This window comes from Onychomys torridus, chromosome 8, assembly GCF_903995425.1.
Source record: "Onychomys torridus chromosome 8, mOncTor1.1, whole genome shotgun sequence".
NCBI classification, from domain to species: Eukaryota; Metazoa; Chordata; class Mammalia; order Rodentia; family Cricetidae; genus Onychomys; species Onychomys torridus.
In genome coordinates, this window is record NC_050450.1 from 109961147 (window position 1) to 109981370 (window position 20224).

Sequence of the window (20224 nt, forward strand, 5' to 3'; positions counted from 1 at the left end):
CTTCCCAGCACTGGGCTGCAGAGGCAGGATGAGTTATTCAAAGCAATTCTCAGTTACATAGTGTGAGGCAAACTAAGCTACAGGAAACATTGCTCTAAGCAGAACTAAATAAATCAATAGCATTTGAGAAAAAAAGGGATGAAATTCTTAATGACTGGGAAATATTGAACAGAAAAAAACCTAGAGATTAGTGCAGTAATGCATTTAAAGAAAATGAAATTTTAAAAATGATACCAATAATTGGCTACTTAAAATGATTAAAAAATTATTTTGAAGATTAAAAAACCTAGCTATCAGGGTTGGGGATTTAGCTCAGTGGTAGAGTGCTTACCTAGCAAGTGCAAGGCCCTGGGTTTGGTCCTCAGCTCCAGAGAAAATAAATAAAAAATAAAAACCTAGCTATATTGACTTTGAAAAAGAGTAGGCCCTTCCCTGGTAGAGGTAATGCCATTAATAAGAGACTGATTGATCTTGCCCATATGCACATGTTAGCTGCTGTGATCTGTAAACCAATACACAGAGTTACAGTCAATGGTCTATCTCTCAAACTTTTTAACTGACTTAACTCTGTCACGTAGAATTGAACATATCTATATAGGATAGTTGCCTAATTGGAAATTCAATATTCATTGGCTCAAGCTAACCTTTCCATCATGAACACCCACCAATGTGGGTTGTGTTCATTCACATGACATGAAATAATACAGGCTGGAAAATTACAAAATCACTCCCCCTGGCACAATCAGGTCCATTTTCCTAAGGATGACTCTGGAAGCTGATTGCCTATCCTGTTTCCCTCTGCAGTGTACATAATAAACTATTCCTCCTATTCTGATCTGAAGGCAGAAACCATGCTCCTCATGCAAATCATCTTCCTGAGACTACAATGGATAGTCAACTACATGACTCAAGTGGATAACCTTAAACTCAGAGATGGTAAAGTCATTTATTTAAGAATTTAGGTATAATATAAAGGACAGCAGGTCACTGCCCTGGAGAGCAACAGACTGTGATCAAGGACACGAGAGTCAACATAAGAGAGATTGTCTCAGAAATTTTTTTCCAAAAAGCAGGAGGTACATCTGTTCTAGAATTGATATGCCTATCACAGCAATAAATTACTCTACACACTTAAGAGATTAATAAAGAAAAGTTTCTTTAATGATAGCATACATCAATCTAGCTAATGATAAAAGAATGACTTTATGAGCCCTATTGTGAGCCAGCACATCTTACTCAGTGGGCAAGTGACACAATAACAACAAAACAACAACAACAACAAAACCAGTAAGGCTAGAGGTATGGATATTTCCCAAGATCAACCCTTGGAGAAGGTGATTATGCTGATATACAAAGATAGTCTTACATGATGACCACACTCTAATTTTGTGCCGAATAGCAGCCCTGAATGCTTGGGACAGAATTGAAGAAGTAGGAAAGAAAATCAAGTCATGTACAAAAGTTATACAGGGCCCAAAAGAAACCTTCATGGATTTCTTACAAAGGCTGTCTTTAGCAGTAAATAAAATGATACCAAATTCAGCAGCTAGACAGATAATAATTGAATCTCTGGCTTTTGAGAATGCTAATGCAGCATACAAAAGGGTAATTAGGCTGTTTAAGGTAGGATGAGTACCCTTGGAGGAATGGATCTGAGATATAATCAATATTGAATCTCATGACCATGGTGATACTTGGATAGAAGAGGTGATTACCAGAGGTTTAAAGAAAAATAATGTCAGATGCTTTAATTGTGGTAAACAAGGTCACCTAAAAAGGGACTATAGACAGGGCATTCCTAGAAACAATGTTTCTTCAAGGAATAACCCCAACAGAATGCCCTTCCTTTATGGATTATGCAGGTGTGGTAAAGGCAAACATTGGACTAACGAACATAGATCAACAGGGACAGACAAGGTAATCCATTGCCTTTATTGTCAGGAAACTCACTAGGGGCCTCTCACAGGCTCCCATGGCAACTTCAGTCCTTTCTTGCCATTGTAGAAGAAACCCCTCCCCAGAGTAATTAAATAACCAAATGATTGTTGTAAAATAACATACGCCTTGGAGTGATAGAACAGCTATAGCAGAGATAACAAAAATTCAGGAGAAACCATAAAGCAAATTTTTTGGCAAACTTCTATAAATGAACAAAAACCAAAATTAAAAATATGAATAAATGATGTTCTCATTGAGGGTGTTGTAAACACAGATGTGGACATAACAATAACTGCACCAGATTCTTGGCATCCAAATTGACCTCTTCAGGAGGTAAATATTCAGCTGTTAGGGATTGGAACATTATCTCAAGTGAAACAGAGCACAAGATAGGTCAAATGTATAGAGCCAGAAGGACAGAGAGGAAAATTAAAGCCATATATATATATATAGCTATGAATTTATAGGGCTGTGATTTACTACAACAATGGAATACCCAGATTAACATTCCTTCAACCTCAGAAACAAACCATAAACTGGTGATATTTCATTTGTACTAAATGTGATTTTATTTATATGTTAATAAATAAAGTTGCCTGGGGGTCAGAGCTAATAGCAAGCCATAGCAGAAGCTGGGCAGTGGTGGCACACACCTTTAATCCTGATCATGAGACAGGCAGAACTCTGTGTGTTCAAGGATACAGCCAGCATGAAGATACATGCCTTTAATCTCAATACCAACCATAGAGACCTAGAGGTCTGTATAGACAGGCAGTGACAAGGTCATGTGGTTGGGTTTACAACCAATAAGAAGGCAGGACAGAAAGTCAATAAAAAGATAGACACACAGGAAGTAGGTCTCTTGCTGAGGGGAAGGACAGCAATGGCAGGAAGGGTAAGAAGGCAGTTTTAAGTCTCAGCTCTTAGCTACTGCTCTGACCTCTTGGGCTTTTAACTCTGCATTTGGCTCTGTGTTTCTTATTTAATAACACTGTTACATCTACAATAAACTAACATATGCTTCTGAGAAAAATATTAAAAAAGTATTATAAAGAACAGTCACCAACCATCCAGATGTACAAGAAGAGGGCACAACAGCTGTTGATCTTTCAGATACGCCAACAGCTCTACCTTTAAAATGGTTAACAGACAAGCTTGTATGGGTTCAGCAGTGGCCTTTAACAACAGAGAAACTGCAGGCCTTGGAAGAGCTTGGTACAAGAGCAGTTAAATGCTCAGCATATTCCAGCTCTTGGAATTCTCCTGTATTTGTTATTAAAAAGAAATCTGGTAAGTGGTGAATGGTAACAGATTTAAAAGCAATTAACAAGGTAATTCAGCCAATAGGCTCTCAACAATCTCAAATTCCTTTGCCTACTCTGTTACCTAAAGGATGGCCTCTTATAGTTATTAATTTAAAACTGTTTCTTCTCAATACCCTTACAAGAAAAGGACAGAGAAAGATTTGCCTTCATGGTGCCTACTTATAATAATTCTCAGCCGGTTAAGAGATATCAATGGAAGGTTCTCCCATAGGGAATGTTAAATAGCCCAACCCTGTGCCAATATTTTGTATGAAAGCCATTAGAAGTAATACATAAACAATTTCCTAAACCTATAATTTATCATTGCATGGATGATATTTTACCAGCTGAAGAAGTAAAGAAAATTTTGCCTTGTTGGGCATTACAAATTGCTCCTGAAAAGATACAAAGAGAAGATTCTATTAATTATTTAGGATATAAAGTAGGTCTACAAAAAATTAGACCCCAAAATGTAGCAGGAATCTTACAGGTCTTATTAATGAAAATAAACCCAAGACCAGTTATTGAGGTGAACACTGGAAGATCAGAGAAGCAGAACAAACCACAGCTACCTCACCTTGCCAGTTCCTCAGCTGATTCTCTTTCCTCAGACTGGAAGCTTGTGTCCTCATCTGAATGGGTCTCAGTTGAACTGCTGCTCAAAGCCTAAAAGCTTGACCAGCCAAATGCTTCTAGTTTCTGGTCTTCATGTCTTATATACCTTTCTGCTTTTTACCATCACTCCCTGGGATTAAAGGCTCACTTTCTGGGATTAAAGGCAGAGGGATTTCTGCCTCTGGAGTGCTAGGATTAAAGGCGTATGCTACCACTGCCTAACCTCTATGTTTAATATTGTGACTGTTCTGTCTCTGACCCCAGATAGGTTTATTAAGGTGCACAATATTTTGGGAAACACAATACCACCACACCAAAAGTACAAATTAGGAGAGATTGATTACAGACTCTTAATGACTTTCAAAGATTATTCAGAGACATATCCTATCTATGGACTGCTGTTGGGGTAAAAAGTGATGAACTGAGTAATTCATTCAAAACTATAGAGGGTGACAAGGACTTAAATAGTCCAAGAAAATTATCAGCTAAAGCAGAGAGAGAATTGGTCTTGGTGGAAAAGAAAATACAGGACGTACATGTGGACCATATGGATCTAAAGCTTGAGTGTATTTTGGTTATTTTACCCTCTAAGCATTTTCCTACAGAATTTTTAATGCAGAGGGAAGATATTATATTGGAATGGATATTCCTACCAAATAAACAGAGTTAAAAAATTAAAAACTTATGTGGAAAAGATCTAAGTTGATTTTAAAAGGAAAATTGAGACTTTGTCAATTAGCAGGAATAGACCCAGCAGAAAGTGTAGTACCTTTAACTAATGATGAAATTGACAAATTATGGGCAGAAAGTGAACCTTGGCAAAAAGCTTGCAGTAATTTTTTGGGAGAGATTAACAAATATCTCAAAAGTGATAAGATTAAACTTATAAAAAGAGCTAACTGCATTCTGCCTTGCATTGTATGGGAAACACCAATATCTAGAGCCCCTACGATTTATACAGATGCAAACAAGGAAAGGCAGGTTACAAATCAGAAAAATTAAGTAAAGTGGTTCAAAGTCCTTATAAATGGGTTCAAAAATCAGAATTATATGCTATTCTGATGGTATTAAAGGATTTTTCAGAACCCCTCAACATAGTTACTGACTCTCAGTATGCTGAAAGAGTGGTCTTACATATTGAAACAGCAGAATTTATCCCTGATGCATCAGAATTAACTGTTATTTATTCAGTTACAAGATATAATTAGGAATAGGAAGCATCCCTTATATATAACCCATATCCAATCCCATATGGGTCTGCCAGGCCCTCTATCACAAGGTAATGATGAGATCGATCAACTATTGATAGAAAATATGCTGGAGGCCTCAGAGTTTCATAAAAAAAAAAATCATGTCAATAGTAAGGGTTTAAAAAGGGATTTTTCCATAACTTGGCAACAAACCAAGGAAATTGTAAGGAAATGTCCTACTTGTTCTTTTTACAATCTAACTCCACTATCAGCAGAATATAACCCAAAGGGTACTCAAAGGAATAAAATCTGGCAGATGGATGTGTCTCATTTTGTAGAATTTGGGAAACAGAAGTATATACACCACACCATTGATACCTATACAGAATTTCAATGGGCAACTGCTCCGAGTTCTGAAAAGGCTGATTCTGAAATCACACATTTGCTAGAAGTTCTGGCCATCATGCATATACTTGCACAAATTAAAACTAACAATGCTCCAGCATGTGTCTCTGCTAAAATGAAACGTTTTTTTCTTTTTTGCTTATTACAATATAAAGCATATTACAGGTATACCACATAGTCCTACAGGCCAAGCAGTCATAGAAAGAGCAAATTAAACTCTTAAGGATATGCTAAATAAACAGAAAGGGGTAACAAAAAAAAAAGCAACCCAGAAATAGATTACATAATGCTCTATCAACTTTGAATTTTCTCAATGGTAATGAGAAAGGAACAATAACTGTGGAGAAACATTAGATGATAGAAAAAAAACTACCGAATTAAATCAGCCTATATATATACTTTAAGGATGTGCTGACCTCAGGATGGAAACAAGGATATGTATTACACTGAGGACAAAGTTTTCCTTTTGTTTCTACAGGAGAAGAAAAGCTATGGATACCATCAAAATTGGTAAAGATTTGATTTGAACAAGAAGGACCTGTTGATTAGAAGAGGTAATGGTTCATCTTTTGGTATATCACATATAAAATTTCATAAGTCTCCCTAAATGTTTGTTTCTGTTTTGTTTTTGTTTTGTTTTGTTTTGTTTTTTTTACAAACACTTAACACAAATTGTCTTTATGAAGATCCAGTTCAATTAAAAGTTAAAGCTGACTTTGGAGTTGGAGCATGGCTCTCTCCCTCTCTAAACCCAAGCATGCTTGTTAAAAGAACATCTAAAATCTCTGTATAATGTCAGAAAAGCTATCTAATATGGGACAGAAGAAAACCATAATTAAGAGACTATTTTATTGCCACTAATCTCATAATTCTTTGGTTCTATTTTGACTCTTTAAAACATTTTTAAGATATGAATTTTACATCAAAATTTATAAGATTTATATATATATATTAAACTTTTGTCAGGATACTAATGGTCATATAGAGTACTAACTAATTCTAGAGAAAAGGCTTCATCTAGCTGTCTGTACATGTTTTTGTATTTGAATCTCTTTCAGTTTTCTGCAGGGAATCATGACCATGCCTAACAGCAAATTTGAATCTCCAAAAAGATGATGGGGCCCCACAATGATAATTCCATCAGGACAATGATAATATCACTAAACTGACGAACACCACCCAAAGAAACTGCTCAGGACAATTTTGAGATAGCTAGCTGAGATGATCCAGCCTCACAGACTACTTGAGCAAGGACTTGAGACAAGCCCTGCAAATGATGCAGCTGCCTCTCCCAGGACTTGACAATTAACTCAAAATTTTTCTTTTTGGAATCCCGTAAAGATGCCTTTGCCCCCAGACAGCAGGAAGTAATGTTAAGAATGCCCACATTCCCAAGAGGTGGGGTGGGTGGTTTTTGGTCTTTTAATGGGTTTTGGATAATTGTCATTATTTAGGATGGTTGGTTACAAGTTGTTATTGTTAATGGTCAGGAAAAGGGCTAAACAAAGGAGATTAGATTTAAGGTTCTTGTTTGAATAAAAAAGGGGATTTAGATAAAAAGTAGATTACTGTATCTGCTCTGAAAAAAAAAGATATAGAAATGATGGATAAAAGGTAGATTATTGAATTTACTCTGAAAAAAAGGAGATATGGACATATGATGAGATAGAAAGGTAGATTATTGAATCTACTTTTTTGTTTGTTTGTTTTTTGTTTTTTTGAGACAGGGTTTCTCTGTGTAGCTTTGCGCCATTCCTGGATCTCGCTCTGTAGACCAGATTGGCCTTGAACTCACAAAGATCTGCTGTAGAGAGCTGCGTGCAGCCGCACCTTAAAGATGGCGCTGGCTTCTGGCTTCCGCCCTCTGCCCTCCCGACAGCGAGTGAAGTGGTAAACAAATCCTTATTTGGCTGTGGCTGGAATTGAGTGTTGCTTGCATTTGCATGGACCAATGGACAGCGCCCACGTGGCTGCTCAGGGTTGGCAGCCCGTGCCTACTTAAGGGCTGGGAGAGGCTCGCCCGGGGAGAGACATCGCTTGTAACAAGGTCCTGAATAAACTGCTTAGAAGAGCTCCGGTGTTGCATCATCCTTGCTGGTTGAGTAGGGCGCAACAATCTGCCTGCTTCTGCCTCCCAAGTGCTGGGATTAAAGGTGTGTGCCACCACCGCCCAGTTTTGAATCTACTTTTAGAAGGCAACTACTAGTTTTAAATATTTTCCATTGGATTGGATTTTTGTATATTGTATACAAATTATGTATATTATACAAATTTGAGATTAATTTTTTTAGAACATACTGTACATATATTTCTAATCTTGTTCAAGGTATTGTACCTATACAATTCATTTAACAAGGTAATGCAATTTGCTAATCCTTGACAGTTATTATTATCAACTAATTAGGATATAAAGAAATGTTAGTAGTTAGTCATTACAATTGAACTTGTAGTCATATTAGGTATGTTTCAAGGTCAAGCAGAAATATATTTTAGATAGACAGGTCAACTTCAGACACTTCAGAGATCTGCAGAATATGGCATTTAAGATGTTTCAATAACAGATTTTTTTTTATGACTATGAGACATGTCTGCTCCTGGTGGTACCAATCTACTTCAGAGATGATGATGGGCACTGAAGAAACTCCCTATGGAGTTTATTTTCATTGTGGCAAAAGTTAGCCCCTGGGCAACAAAACACCTTTGTATCTACTGCTGACAGTATGCTGTCCAAAATGGACAAGCAGGACACAAAAAAAGAACTGCTGGTCCTTGCCAAAACAAGATAGGAAGGCTCTTTAGAAAATCCTACTTCACAGATGAGTCTGTCAGATATGCTAAGCCTGTAGGCCAAAGATGATGCCCCAACACTGCAGAGGAACCCCAGGTGACTGTTCAGGCAGCCAGCTGTTTCTGTCATAACTCATATTTTTTTGGAAGTTGCCTTTTGCACTTCTTGTTTGACTAGGTAATATTATTTCTTTCTCAGATCTCTGAGGGAGTGGAAGATTAAATAGTTATATAGTTTTCCTTGTTAAGAAATTCAGAAAAGAAACTCACTAAGAGGTGTAAAGTGTATAAGTTAGAAAGACATCAAAAGACAGTTTTCAGTTGGTAGTACAAGTTAGGATAGAAAGTAAATTAGGTACATTTTGGACTCACCATAACAGGATAATGGAATATTTTCTCTGAATTTATCAAATGCAAATGGACTAGACATTGTTGATGTATTTACTGCCTGTACATATTGTATATAGTTGTTGTACTTATTGTATTTAGTCTTTCTTATATTAGTTATAACTTTTTTATTTTTGATTTAAAAAAGGGGGGATTTTATTTGTGCACCCCAATAAAGCTTGTCTGAGGATCATAGGAAAAAGCCAGCCACTATATTAAACATAGCAGTCAGGCAGTGGTAAGGTAGCATACGCCCTTAATCCTAGCATCTGGGAGGCAGAGATTCATCCAGATCTCTGTGAGTTCAAGGCCATACTAGGAAAAGAATGGTCGTGGTGGCACATGCCTTTAATTCCCAGCACTAGTTTACCATAGAGGACTGGAGGTCTGTACAGACAGACAGGAAGTGATAGAGCTGGGCAGAAAGAGGAAGGTGATGTAGCTGGGCAGAGAGAGGAAATAAGAGGGCAGGGACAAAAAGGCATATAGGCATGGGTATACAGGAAGTAGCTCTCTCTTGGGCCGAGGATTTCCTAGGGTAAGAACTTGTGGCTGTTTTTCTGATCTCTCGGCTTTCACCCCAATATCTGGCTCTGGGTTTTTTATTAGTAAAACCTTTTAAGATTTATCTTACACATTATTAGTCAATGTTCTTTACATGAACAGGACTGATAGAATGAATCTCTCTATGTATGTAGGATTTAATAGAATTTTCCACAGGCTGTGGTCCAGCTAGACCAACATTAGTTATCATTGCAAAGTTGAGGAATCCAGTAGATGTTTACTCTAACCCTGACAAGCCCAAGTAGCTGGATGTCTTAGCTGGTCTTCAGTATACAACAGAATTCCTAAGAACTAGGCTCTAATGACAGCAAAAGAATGCTCTTCCTAGCTACAGCTAGAGCAAGCAGGCAAAGAGAAAGCTTCCTCCTTCAATATCCTTTATACATGTAGGCTGCCACCAGATGTGGCACAGATTAAAAGTGGATCTTATTACCTCAAAAGATCCAGGTTCATGATGGGTCTTTCCACTTCAAAAGCAGCAATTAGGAAAAATTCCTCACAAGTGTATCCAATTCTTTAGTTTTAATTAATTCCAGAGGTTGTCTGTTTGACTTTCAAGAATAGCTATCACAGTAGCCAAGACAGAAGAACTTACAAAGACTTCTTGCCTACAAAAGGCAAGAAGAACATGGTAGTCATTTCCAAAGAAATGCTTTTTCTAAACAAGGGAAGCATGAGGATTTTACATAGGGAGTCTGGACATGTTCCTGTAGAGTTCTGCTTATTCATAAGCACTCTCAGTTAACAAATCCAATTCTGAACATAGTCACAATGATAAGAAGATACATTTAGGGGAATTCTTACTTTAAAGTCATGTAGGAACATATATAAATTATAAAACTGATGGGTAAAAAGCCTCTGGCAGCTGGACAGTGGTGGCACATGCCTTTAATCCCAGTTTAGGAAGCAGAGGGAGGTGGATCTCTGTGAGTTAAAGGCAAGTCTGATAGACAAAGTGAGTTCTAGGACAGCCAGAGGTGTTACACAGAGAAACTCTGTCTTAAACAAACAAACAAACAAACAAACAAACAATGCCTGTTTTGGCTTTAGTGGCCTTAAGATTTTCAGTCAAGTTAACAACTTAGATGTAAGATTGTAAAACATCGGTAATGAACTTCTGCCCTCCAGGGTTCTCCCATTGTGCTGTAAGCCTGTATTTAAGACCTCCTCCCTCCTTCAATAAACGACATTCGGAAGAAAGAGAGAAAGAGAGAGAGAGAGAGAGAGAGAGAGAGAGAGAGAGAGAGAGAGAGAAATCCTCAAAAGAACTGGGTGGTAGTGGCACATGCCATTAATCCCAGCACTTGGGAGGCAGAGGCAGGCAGATCTCTGTGAGTTTGAGGCCAGCATGGTCTTCAGAGTGAGTTCCAGGACAGGCTCCAAAGCTACACAGAGAAACCCTCTCCTCAAGAAGAAAAATAAAAAAGACCAACAAAAATAAATAAATAAAGGCATGTGCCACCACCGCCCAGCTCACACCTTTTCTATCTTAATTAAGCATGTATTATGACTATAACTTTGTAGTTTGCAACAAAAGTATATTTCTCTCTCTCTCTCTCTCTCTCTCTCTCTCTCTCACACACACACACACACACACACACACACACACACACACACACAAAGATTTTCAGCCAAGTAACACAGCTTCCTACTACATGGCTGGAAATGGTTGTTTCTTTAGGTAACTCTGAGTGACACCTCATGTAATGCAGCTTTTGTATGATTATGTTATACAGGTGGTGGGAGAGGAGGGTATATCAATCACACAGATGTTCTTGTTTTAGTCTAGAGTTCCTGGAAACTGTCCACTATTGGTGAAATTATTAAGGCCACTCCACATAGTTAAAAGGGAGGTTTATTTTGTGGGGTAACTTACAAATGAAGGGATAGGTTGTAGGGTCTGGCAAAGATATGGTGCAGTCCAGTGGTGTTCTCTGGTCTACCTCCAGCGTCCAGGGTCCCAGAACCAAGCAAGACCTCTCCTCTGGATCCTGGGTCTTCAGCTTCCTCCCTCAGCCCCACCTTGTGGGTGGGACCATTACTGAAGCCTCAATGGGGGTTGGAACTTCCAGGCCAATTCTGGGATGGCTACCCACTACAGTCCACTGCGTGGATATTTGTCAAAAGGTTTCTCTCACTTATATTTTTCTTTTTTGTTAAATATTATTTCATTTATTTTACATCCCAACAGCAGTTTACCCTCCCTCCTCTTCTCTCTTTCCCTCCCTCCTCCTCCCCTGTTCTGTCCTCCTCATCAGTTCTTCCTGTTTCTGTTCTGAAAGGGGCATGCCTCCCATAGGTGTCAACAAAGCATAGCATATCAAGTTGAGGTAGGACTAAGCTCCTCCCTTTGTATTAAGGGTTGAGGTAACCTAGCATGGGGAATAGGTTCCCCAAAGCCAGCTCAAGTGCTAGGGACAGGCCCTGATACTACTGCTAGGACTCCCACAAACAGATCAAGCTGCATAACTGTCACACATATGTAGAGGGCCGAGGTCAATCCTATGTAGGCTCCCTAGCTGTTTGTCTAGAGTCTGTGAGCTGCTATGAGCCCAGGTTAATTGTTTCCATGAGTTTCCTTGTGGTGACCTTGACACATACACCCCCAGCTCATACAATCCCTCCTTCCTCCTTTGAACAGGATTCCTGGAACTTGACCCAGTGCTTGGCTGTGGATCTCTGTATCTGCTTCCATCAATTACTGGATGAAGGCTCTCTGATGACAATCAGGGTAGTCACCAATCTGATGATAGGAGATGGCCAGTTCAGGCACCCTCTCTACTATTACTAGGAGTCTTAGCTGGGGTCACCCTATGGATTCCTTGGAGTTCCCCTGGCACCAGGTTTCTTCTCCCTAACCCCCAAATGCCCCCATATTGACATATTTCATTACTCTCCCCCTCCATCCCACCCCTCAACCCACCCAGCCTGATCCTTCATGTTCCCAACCCCCACCCCACCAGTTTACCCAAGAGATCTCTTCTATTTCCCCTTCTCAAAGAAATCCATGCATCCCTCTTTGGACCCTCCTACCTAGCATCTCTGGGACTGTGGACTGTAACCTGGTTATTCTTTACTTTACAGCTAATATCCACTTATGAGTGAGTACATACCATGTTTGTCATTTTGGGTCTGGATTACCTCATTCAGGATGATTTTTTTTTTTCTAGTTCCATCCATTTGCCTGCAAATTTCATGATATCATTGTTTTGTTTTGTTTTGTTTTGTTTTGTTTTACAGCTGGGTAATACTCCATTGTATAAATGTACCACATTTTCTTTATCCATTCTTCAGGTGAGGGGCATCTAGGTTGTTTCCAGGTTCTGGATATTACAAATAATGTTGCTATGAATATAGCTGAACAAGTGTCCTTGCGATATAATTGAGCATCCTTTGGGTACATGCCCACGACTGGTATAACTGGGTCTTGAGGTAGATTGATTCCCAATTTTCTGAGAAACCAACTTATTGATTTCCAAAGTGGCTGTAACTTTGCACTCCCATTAGCAGTGGAGGAGCTTTCCACTTACTCCACATCCTCTCCAACATAAGTTTTCATTAGTGGTTTTATTCTTAGCCATCTGACAAGTGTAAGATGGTATCTCAGAGTTGTTTTGATTTGTATTTCCCTGATGGCTAAGGATGCTGAACAGTTCTTTAAGTGTATCTTGGCCATTTGAGATTCTTCTGTTTAGATCAGTACCCAGTTTTTTAAATTGGATTATTTGGTATTTTGATGTCTAGTTTCTTGAGTTCTTTATATATTTTTGAAAATCAGCCCTCTGTCAGATGTGGGGTTGAAGATCTTTTCCTATTCTGTAGGCTGTCATTTTGTCTTATTGACAGTATCCTTTGCCTTACAGAATCTTTTCAGTTTCAAGAGGTCCCAGTTATTAATTGTTGATCTCAGTGTCTGTGCTACTGGTGTTCTATTCAGGAAGTGGTCTCCTGTGCCAATGTGTTCAAGGCTACTTCCTACTTTATCTTCTATTAGGTTCAGTGTAACTGGATTTATATTGAGGCATTTGATCCACTTGAACTTGAGCTTTGTGTGGGGTGATAGATATGGATCTATCACACCAGCAACTTAACAGCATACCTGAAAGTTCTAGAACAAAAAGAAGGAATCTCACCCAGGAGGAGTAGAGCAGGAAATAAACTCCGGGCTGAAATCAATAAAATAGAAACAAAGAGAACAATACAAAGAATCAGTGAGACAAAGAGTTGGTTCTTTGAGCAAATCAACAAAATATCCAGTCTAACTAAAAGCAGACACTGAGGAAATCCAGAGAATCCTTAAGTCATACTTCAAAAACCTACTTGGTTTTTGAAAATATTACACAAACGTGGAAAATCTAAAAGAAACGGACAATTTCTTGATAGGTAGTACCACATACAAAAATTAAATCAAGAATAGACAAATAATTTAAATAGACCTATAACCGCTAAGGGAATAGAAGCAGTCATTAAAAGTCCCCCAACCAAAAAAAAAAAAAAGGCCTAAGGCCAGATGGTTTCAGCAGAGAATTATACCAGATTTTCAAAGAAGAACCAATACTCCTCAAATTGTTCCACACAATAGAAACAGAAGAAACATTGCCAAATTCTTTTTATGAGGCTACAGTTACCCTGATACCCAAACCACATGAAGACTCAACAAAGAAAGAGATTTACAGACCAATCTCCCTCATGAACATTGATGCAGAAATACTGGCAAACCAAATCAAAGAACACATGAAATAAAATCATCCACCCTGATCAAGTAGGCTTCATCCCAGAGATGCAGGGATGGTTCAACATATGAAAATCTGTCAATGTAATCCACCATATAAACAAACTGAAAGAAAGAAAGAAAAAAAAAAAAACTACACACACAATCATCTCATTAGATGCTGAAAAAAAGGCCTTTCAGACTTGCAAAAAACAGCTTAGTCATGAACCCCACTACACCCAAGGCTGTACCTGATAACCAGAACCCAGTGATATCACTCACTCCAGATAACCAGTCACAGAACCACATGATGCTCACTGGACAGTATATAAACAGAAACCAAAAGCAATGCTCTATTCTGCACATGTGGGGAGACATCACCTTGATCAACCTGTGGCTAGAGCTCCTCCACCAGGATGCTGACCCTTGAATCAGACTTCTGTTAGAGACTGGACCTGAACTTCAGCTAAGATACATTGCATGGGTGAGCAGTCTAGGCAAGATAGGCTTAGGACCAGAGTTGGGAGTTTAGAATGTGAACCTTGTATGATGACCATCAGCATAATAAAATATAACTTTTATTATACTAACTATACATATCTACCTTCTTGCTCACAAAACTTAAGATCACTTTCCTATGACTGATGATTAGATGTAAGTCTACATCAGAGTGAGGAAAGTAAAATTTTTCCAAACCAAATGCAAGGTAACACATGTTTAAAGAAACAATGTATGATTTCTATTATACACCTAAAGCAACTTGTTTTGCTCTAATTGCTTTATATGTCACAAGAACTTTTGAAAAGAAATTTATCCCCATTTTTATGTATACATTTGTGTGTTCAAGAGTATGCCTTCCATTTGTGTACAGCTGACACACCAGAAAAGAGGCTATCAGATCCCCTGAAACTGGAGTAGCAGGGGGTTATAAGCATCCTGATTTAGGTGCTGGGATCTGAACTCAGGTCATCACCAAGAAGAATTTGTGCTGAACAACTTAGCCCCATAACACTTTTTATTCAATAATCTAAAAGACTTTCACAGATTAACAACAACAAAACTTAAAAAAATAAAGTATATAAATGATCCTTGGGAACATGATGCAACAATATTAACGTGTTGTTTATGGTCAATTTGCACAATAAATTGAATACAATTCAAAGACAATGCCCAACAATTTATAATTGGAAAGTTGATTCTAAAGCTACAAGCAAAATGGAAAAACTCAGAATGCTCCATGGATTATAAAAAAAAAATAGTACACATATACAATTGATACAATGTGACTTCTATCTTTACCACAAAAGCTACAATAATCAGGAATGTGTACAATATTTGTGAAAGAATTAAGAGGGTAGAGAGAAAAAGCCAAGAACAAAAGCAGGAAAATAGAGTCAACTTTTAATCAAAAGATCAAAGGGAACTCAGCCAGGAAAAGTGTGATCTTAACTGGTGTACCCAGCCACCTACGATTCTATGTGTATAGAAATTAAATAAACACAGATTTCACAAAATTAACTCAAAGTGACCCTTAAACTGTTAACTTTCTGACACTCCAGCTACTGATATTTCTTCCAGAGAGGTCCAATGTTCTAGAGCCCTCCCTGCAAGTGGAGGTGATTTCTTCTAGAGCCTACTATGATGGCTCTACAGCCTCTCATGCTCCCTTGTGGTTTCAGGGAAACCCAGGCCCAATGATGCCCAATCATAAAATAATGTTGAAGAATAATTTAATGTCTGCTTCCTGCCATATGGATTATGTCACAAGATATGACATCTGCTCCATCCACCTGCACAACACCATACAAACCTGAGCTATCTCTATAGCTCAGAAACTCCTTTTGAGAGCTGTGAAGTTCACTGAATCACACTATGATTACTAGCAGCAGCAAAAAGTTGAAAACATATTTTAATCATGTATTGCTGAAGGATGATGCCCATCCCCTCCTTTCTACCAGTTTCTAAATTATCTGTAACATTTGTAAGACAAACCTGAAAGTGGAATGAAACAATCAGAACTTCTAAAAACCATACCTTCACTTTTCCAATCTGTCTTCCCATTGTACAACAAAAGCAATGCAACCTGTGTGTGCACACTGGACAGTGATATTACAAGCTCACAGTCTCCCATGCCAGGATGGCAGAGCCCCTATCCCCAGGGAATCCATATTTAACAAAGCTCAGAGGCCAAGGGCCACTGCCAGGTCACCACAGGGACCAACAGAACCTCAGTCTGGCTCATTGTCCATCCCAGTCCAAGCAGTTCAGATTCTAATAGCTCAGCCAACCTGATCTTTCTGGTCTGGGGACACTGGCTCCAACACTCACCATGGCCTGGCTTGCAGGCCCCTATAGCAGAACAAGAGAAGAATCCTGGAAAGAACCTGTAAACTACCTCTCACTGGTGCTCCTGATGGCTAAGCCTTCCCAAAGTTCCTCATTGGCTAAGACCACCAAGCTGGGCTTCAGGACATTAGCAGTTACCCTACTGGGTGAGCAGAGATCAAATGACTCAGATAGCACATGCCCTCCTAGCTTTGCCCTTCCACACTATTGTCAGACAGGGCCCTAATCTGGGAAAATTGTAGTTTAGTAAAATTGTCCAATCTCCTAGAGCACTTCCTGTTCCTCTTCCAAGGCACAGGGTCCATAACACACTCAATGTCTAGTGCAAACAACCATTTGCTTCATAGCTGGGAGGTCCTGCAACCAAACACAGTTCACATCCAAAGAGTAACTGTTGTTAAACAAAGAGGCCATGGATTAGAACTCAAGGAAGGGTCAATGGGAGGGCTTGGAGGCAGGAAAGAGATAGTAGAAATAATGTAATTATAATCCCAAAAAATTCTGTTAAGAAGTTGAAACAGGCTTTGCGGCCATATGCTCCAGAGGCTAGGAATTTGTATTAGAACACAACAAGTATTACTTTCATGTCATTTCTCTCAGGGTATACATCTTAAACCTGGAAAACATCAGTCATGCTAGGCAGAGCCATACCATTTTATCTAGTTCTTCTTTTTAGGTTAAACTGGGGTAACTACAGTAATTTATTGATCATTTAAAATTGATTTCCTCACTACTCATTGCTAATGTCAACTACTGTCAAATCAGGAAAGCTTTCACCCTCTTTCTTGCCCATCCTTTTCTGCATTGTGACTACACCTGCTTTACAGTTGGTCAGTGAACTCAACTCTTACACAGGTCCCACTTCATTTATAAATTCATGATAAAAATCTAGAGAATTTGGAGAATACTCATCCATTGGTCTGTTTTTCCTACTCACAGACCAGTCAAGGCCAGCCTGGAAGAAGTTGGAGGACTGTCTTTCCAGCATTGGGCAGTAGAGGCAAGATTAGGTGTTCAAAGCAATTCTCAATTATACAGTGTTAGGCAAGCCTGAGCTACAGGAGACATTAATCAAAACCAGTGGTTCTCAACCTTCCTAATGCTGTGACCCTTTAATACAATTCCTCATGATGTGATGACCCCCCCAAGCACGAAACTATTTTCACTGTCACTTTATAACTATAATTTTGTTGTTATGAAATGTAGTATAAATGTCTGTGTTTCCTAGTGTTCTTAGGCCAGTCCTGTAATAGGATCATTTGATCCCCCAAAAGGGAGCCATGACCCCCAGGTTGAGAACCACTGCTCTAAACTGGCATAAATAAATAGCACTTGAGAAAAAAATGGAATGAAATTCTTAAACCAGGAAACATTAGAAAATAGAAACAAAATTATAACAGTAATGCATTTAAAGAAAATGAAATTTTAAAAAATGATACCAATAACTGAATTTTTAAAATGATAAAAGTAATTGGAGGAACACTTAGCTATACTGACTTTGAAACAGAGTAGGTACTCCCCTGGTAGGGAGAATGCCATTAATAAGAGACGGTATGACTTTGTCCCATGTAAAATGTTAGCCACTGAGTGTTGTAAGCTGACACATGGAGTTACAGTCAGTGATCTGTGTCTGAAACCTCTTCTGAGCTGACTTAACTGTGTAAACCAGGATAGCACATATCTACATAGGAGAGTTCGATAATTGGAAACTGAATACTTAATAGTTCAAGCTATCCTCCCCAAACTGTACAACCACCAATTCTGTCTGTCTTCATTCACATGGAAGGAATTAATGCATGATGGGAAATTAGATAGAAAGTCACTCACCATGTCCCATCCTACTCTGTAAAGGAGACCCCTGCAACTCACTGCCTTCAACTTCAGTCTGTGACCTAGCTATTGTCTAGTCTGTTTCTCCCTGCACTGTACACAGTACACTGTTCCTCCTCTTCTGGTCTGAAGGGAGAAGCCATGCTCCACACAAAAATCCTTTTCCTGTTCTGCAATGGACAGTCCACTATGTGACTCAAACTGGCAATTTTAGAACTCTGTGGTGCTGCAGACATGTAATCTAAGAATTTAGGGTGGTTAGTCAGGAGGATAGCAAGGGCAATGCCCTATGGGGCCACAAGCAGGGTTCACGTCCACCTCAACCAACATAGACTCAAAACTGCTTTTCAAAAAGACTGGAGACGCAGCTGTTCTAGAATTAATATTCCTTCATGGCACAACAGGACTTAATGTTGGTTGTGACCCTGTAGTGATCCCTTGAGCACCATGTTAGAGGTCTTTGATGAGGATGTGGGCCTTTTGGCTGGGTGTAAATCAGGGTTGTCTCATTTGTTATGGGAATGTAGCTTAATTGAAGTGGGTAGCCATCCCAGCCTTGGCCTGGAAGTTCCAACCCCCATTGAGGCTTTAGTAATGGTCACGCCCACAAGGCAGGGCAAAGGGAGGAAGCTGAAGACCCAGGATCCAGAGGAGAGGTCTCTCTTGGTGCTGGGACCCTGGACAATGGAGGTAGACCGAGCAGAGTTCTCCAGAGAACACCGCGAGACTGCGCCATACCTTTGCCAGACCCTACAACCTATCCCTTCATTTGTAAGTTACCCCACAAAATAAACCTCCCTTTTAAAATGGCTGATTAATCCTGGTGAACATTTACATCTTATCAAACTAATCTCTAAAAGGCATGGTTAGCATACTACTTATCTTTGGGGTATTTGGGATGCAGCCCTTCCTTACCTAAATTCTACTTTATGAAACTTAATGTCTCCTAAGAATTGATAAATCCTTATACCATCAATTCTACTCTTCTACATCACAGTTTAGCTGTGGAGTGCTCCTCTACACAGGAGATACCGTTTACAAGCTCCACAAAATTAACTCCAGAAGGATCCTAAACCTGAATGTTAAGTGTTAAAAGAGCTGAACTTCTGCAAGATACTAAAGAGACCAGTACTCTTTGAGTTTGGCAAATCTGGTGATGTCTCTCCACATGTGACAATGTAAGTATTGCAAGCACCAGCTTTTCACAGTGATGTTAACAACAAGGATATTTCTACGCACAGTTCTGCTCCCAACACTCTGCACAGACACAGCCTGGGGAGTGAAGTTATTCAAAGGCTGCCAGTGTGGCCCAGGGACTTGTAAAGACCACATAGGAACGTGCTAGACCAGGCAGGAAGCCGCCGAACTCTGTGTCTGGCCACTGGCTCCCAACTAGCCAAGGGAGGACCCACCACACCAGATCCCGAGCCTCAGCTGGCTGTTCTACCTAGCTAGGGACAGCGGCCCCTCGCTCACCAAGACCAGTCACTCCTTCCTACATGGGGACAGCAGCCCCCTGTTCACCATGGCCGGTCACTGCTTCCTGCCTGGGGACAGCGGCCCCTCACTCACCGAGGCGGGCTACTCCTTACCCCTGGGGACAGCGGGCCCTCACACACCTTGGCCCACTGCTCCTCTCCGTCTGTGGAAAGCAACCCCTCGCTCACCATGTTGCAGCTGCTGAGCTGACTCACTGTCTCCCCACAACGGAGTATGAGGCACAGCTCACAGGACAACTTCCGACTTCCTCAGAAGAGCTGGGCCAGAAGCCTGGCTCCCGGAAAACCCTCCCATTTGACTGACAGGTCCGCTGGAGGCTCTGATTGGCTAGTGAGGTCTGAGTGACAGGACCAGGTGAGCCAAGGGACACAGCACAGTGGTTCTCTGCCCTGGCTTCCAATCTAAGGTCAGACCTATCCCAGATTGGATGGAGATTTGTGCCAAATTGAATAGCAGGTCTCTTGTTAATGTAAATCAATGGGTTCAGTTTTAAAAGGAAGTATACAAATCAGAAGGAGGCTAATCAAACAAGAGGAACACTGGGAATTCAAGAACATTATAAACAAAGTCCACAGTGGCACAGTGGCGTTGGGACTGAAAACCACAGCCCCATCAGGATCTGAAGCAACCCCTTCCCAAAGGCCCTG

General features: G+C 39.8%; 1 protein-coding gene across 2 annotated transcripts in view; it reads right to left on the reverse strand.

The window, feature by feature from the left end:
* Positions 1-19833, reverse strand: part of LOC118588283 (zinc finger protein 431-like) — a 40353-nt gene extending 20520 nt beyond the window's left edge. For both annotated transcript variants that reach the window (XM_036194519.1, XM_036194520.1), the window contains exon 1: positions 19697-19833. In XM_036194519.1, the coding sequence (XP_036050412.1) occupies positions 19697-19747 (51 nt within the window). In that variant the 5' untranslated portion in view covers positions 19748-19833. The remainder of the gene's footprint in view (positions 1-19696) is intronic.
* Positions 19834-20224: the final 391 nt, after the last annotated feature.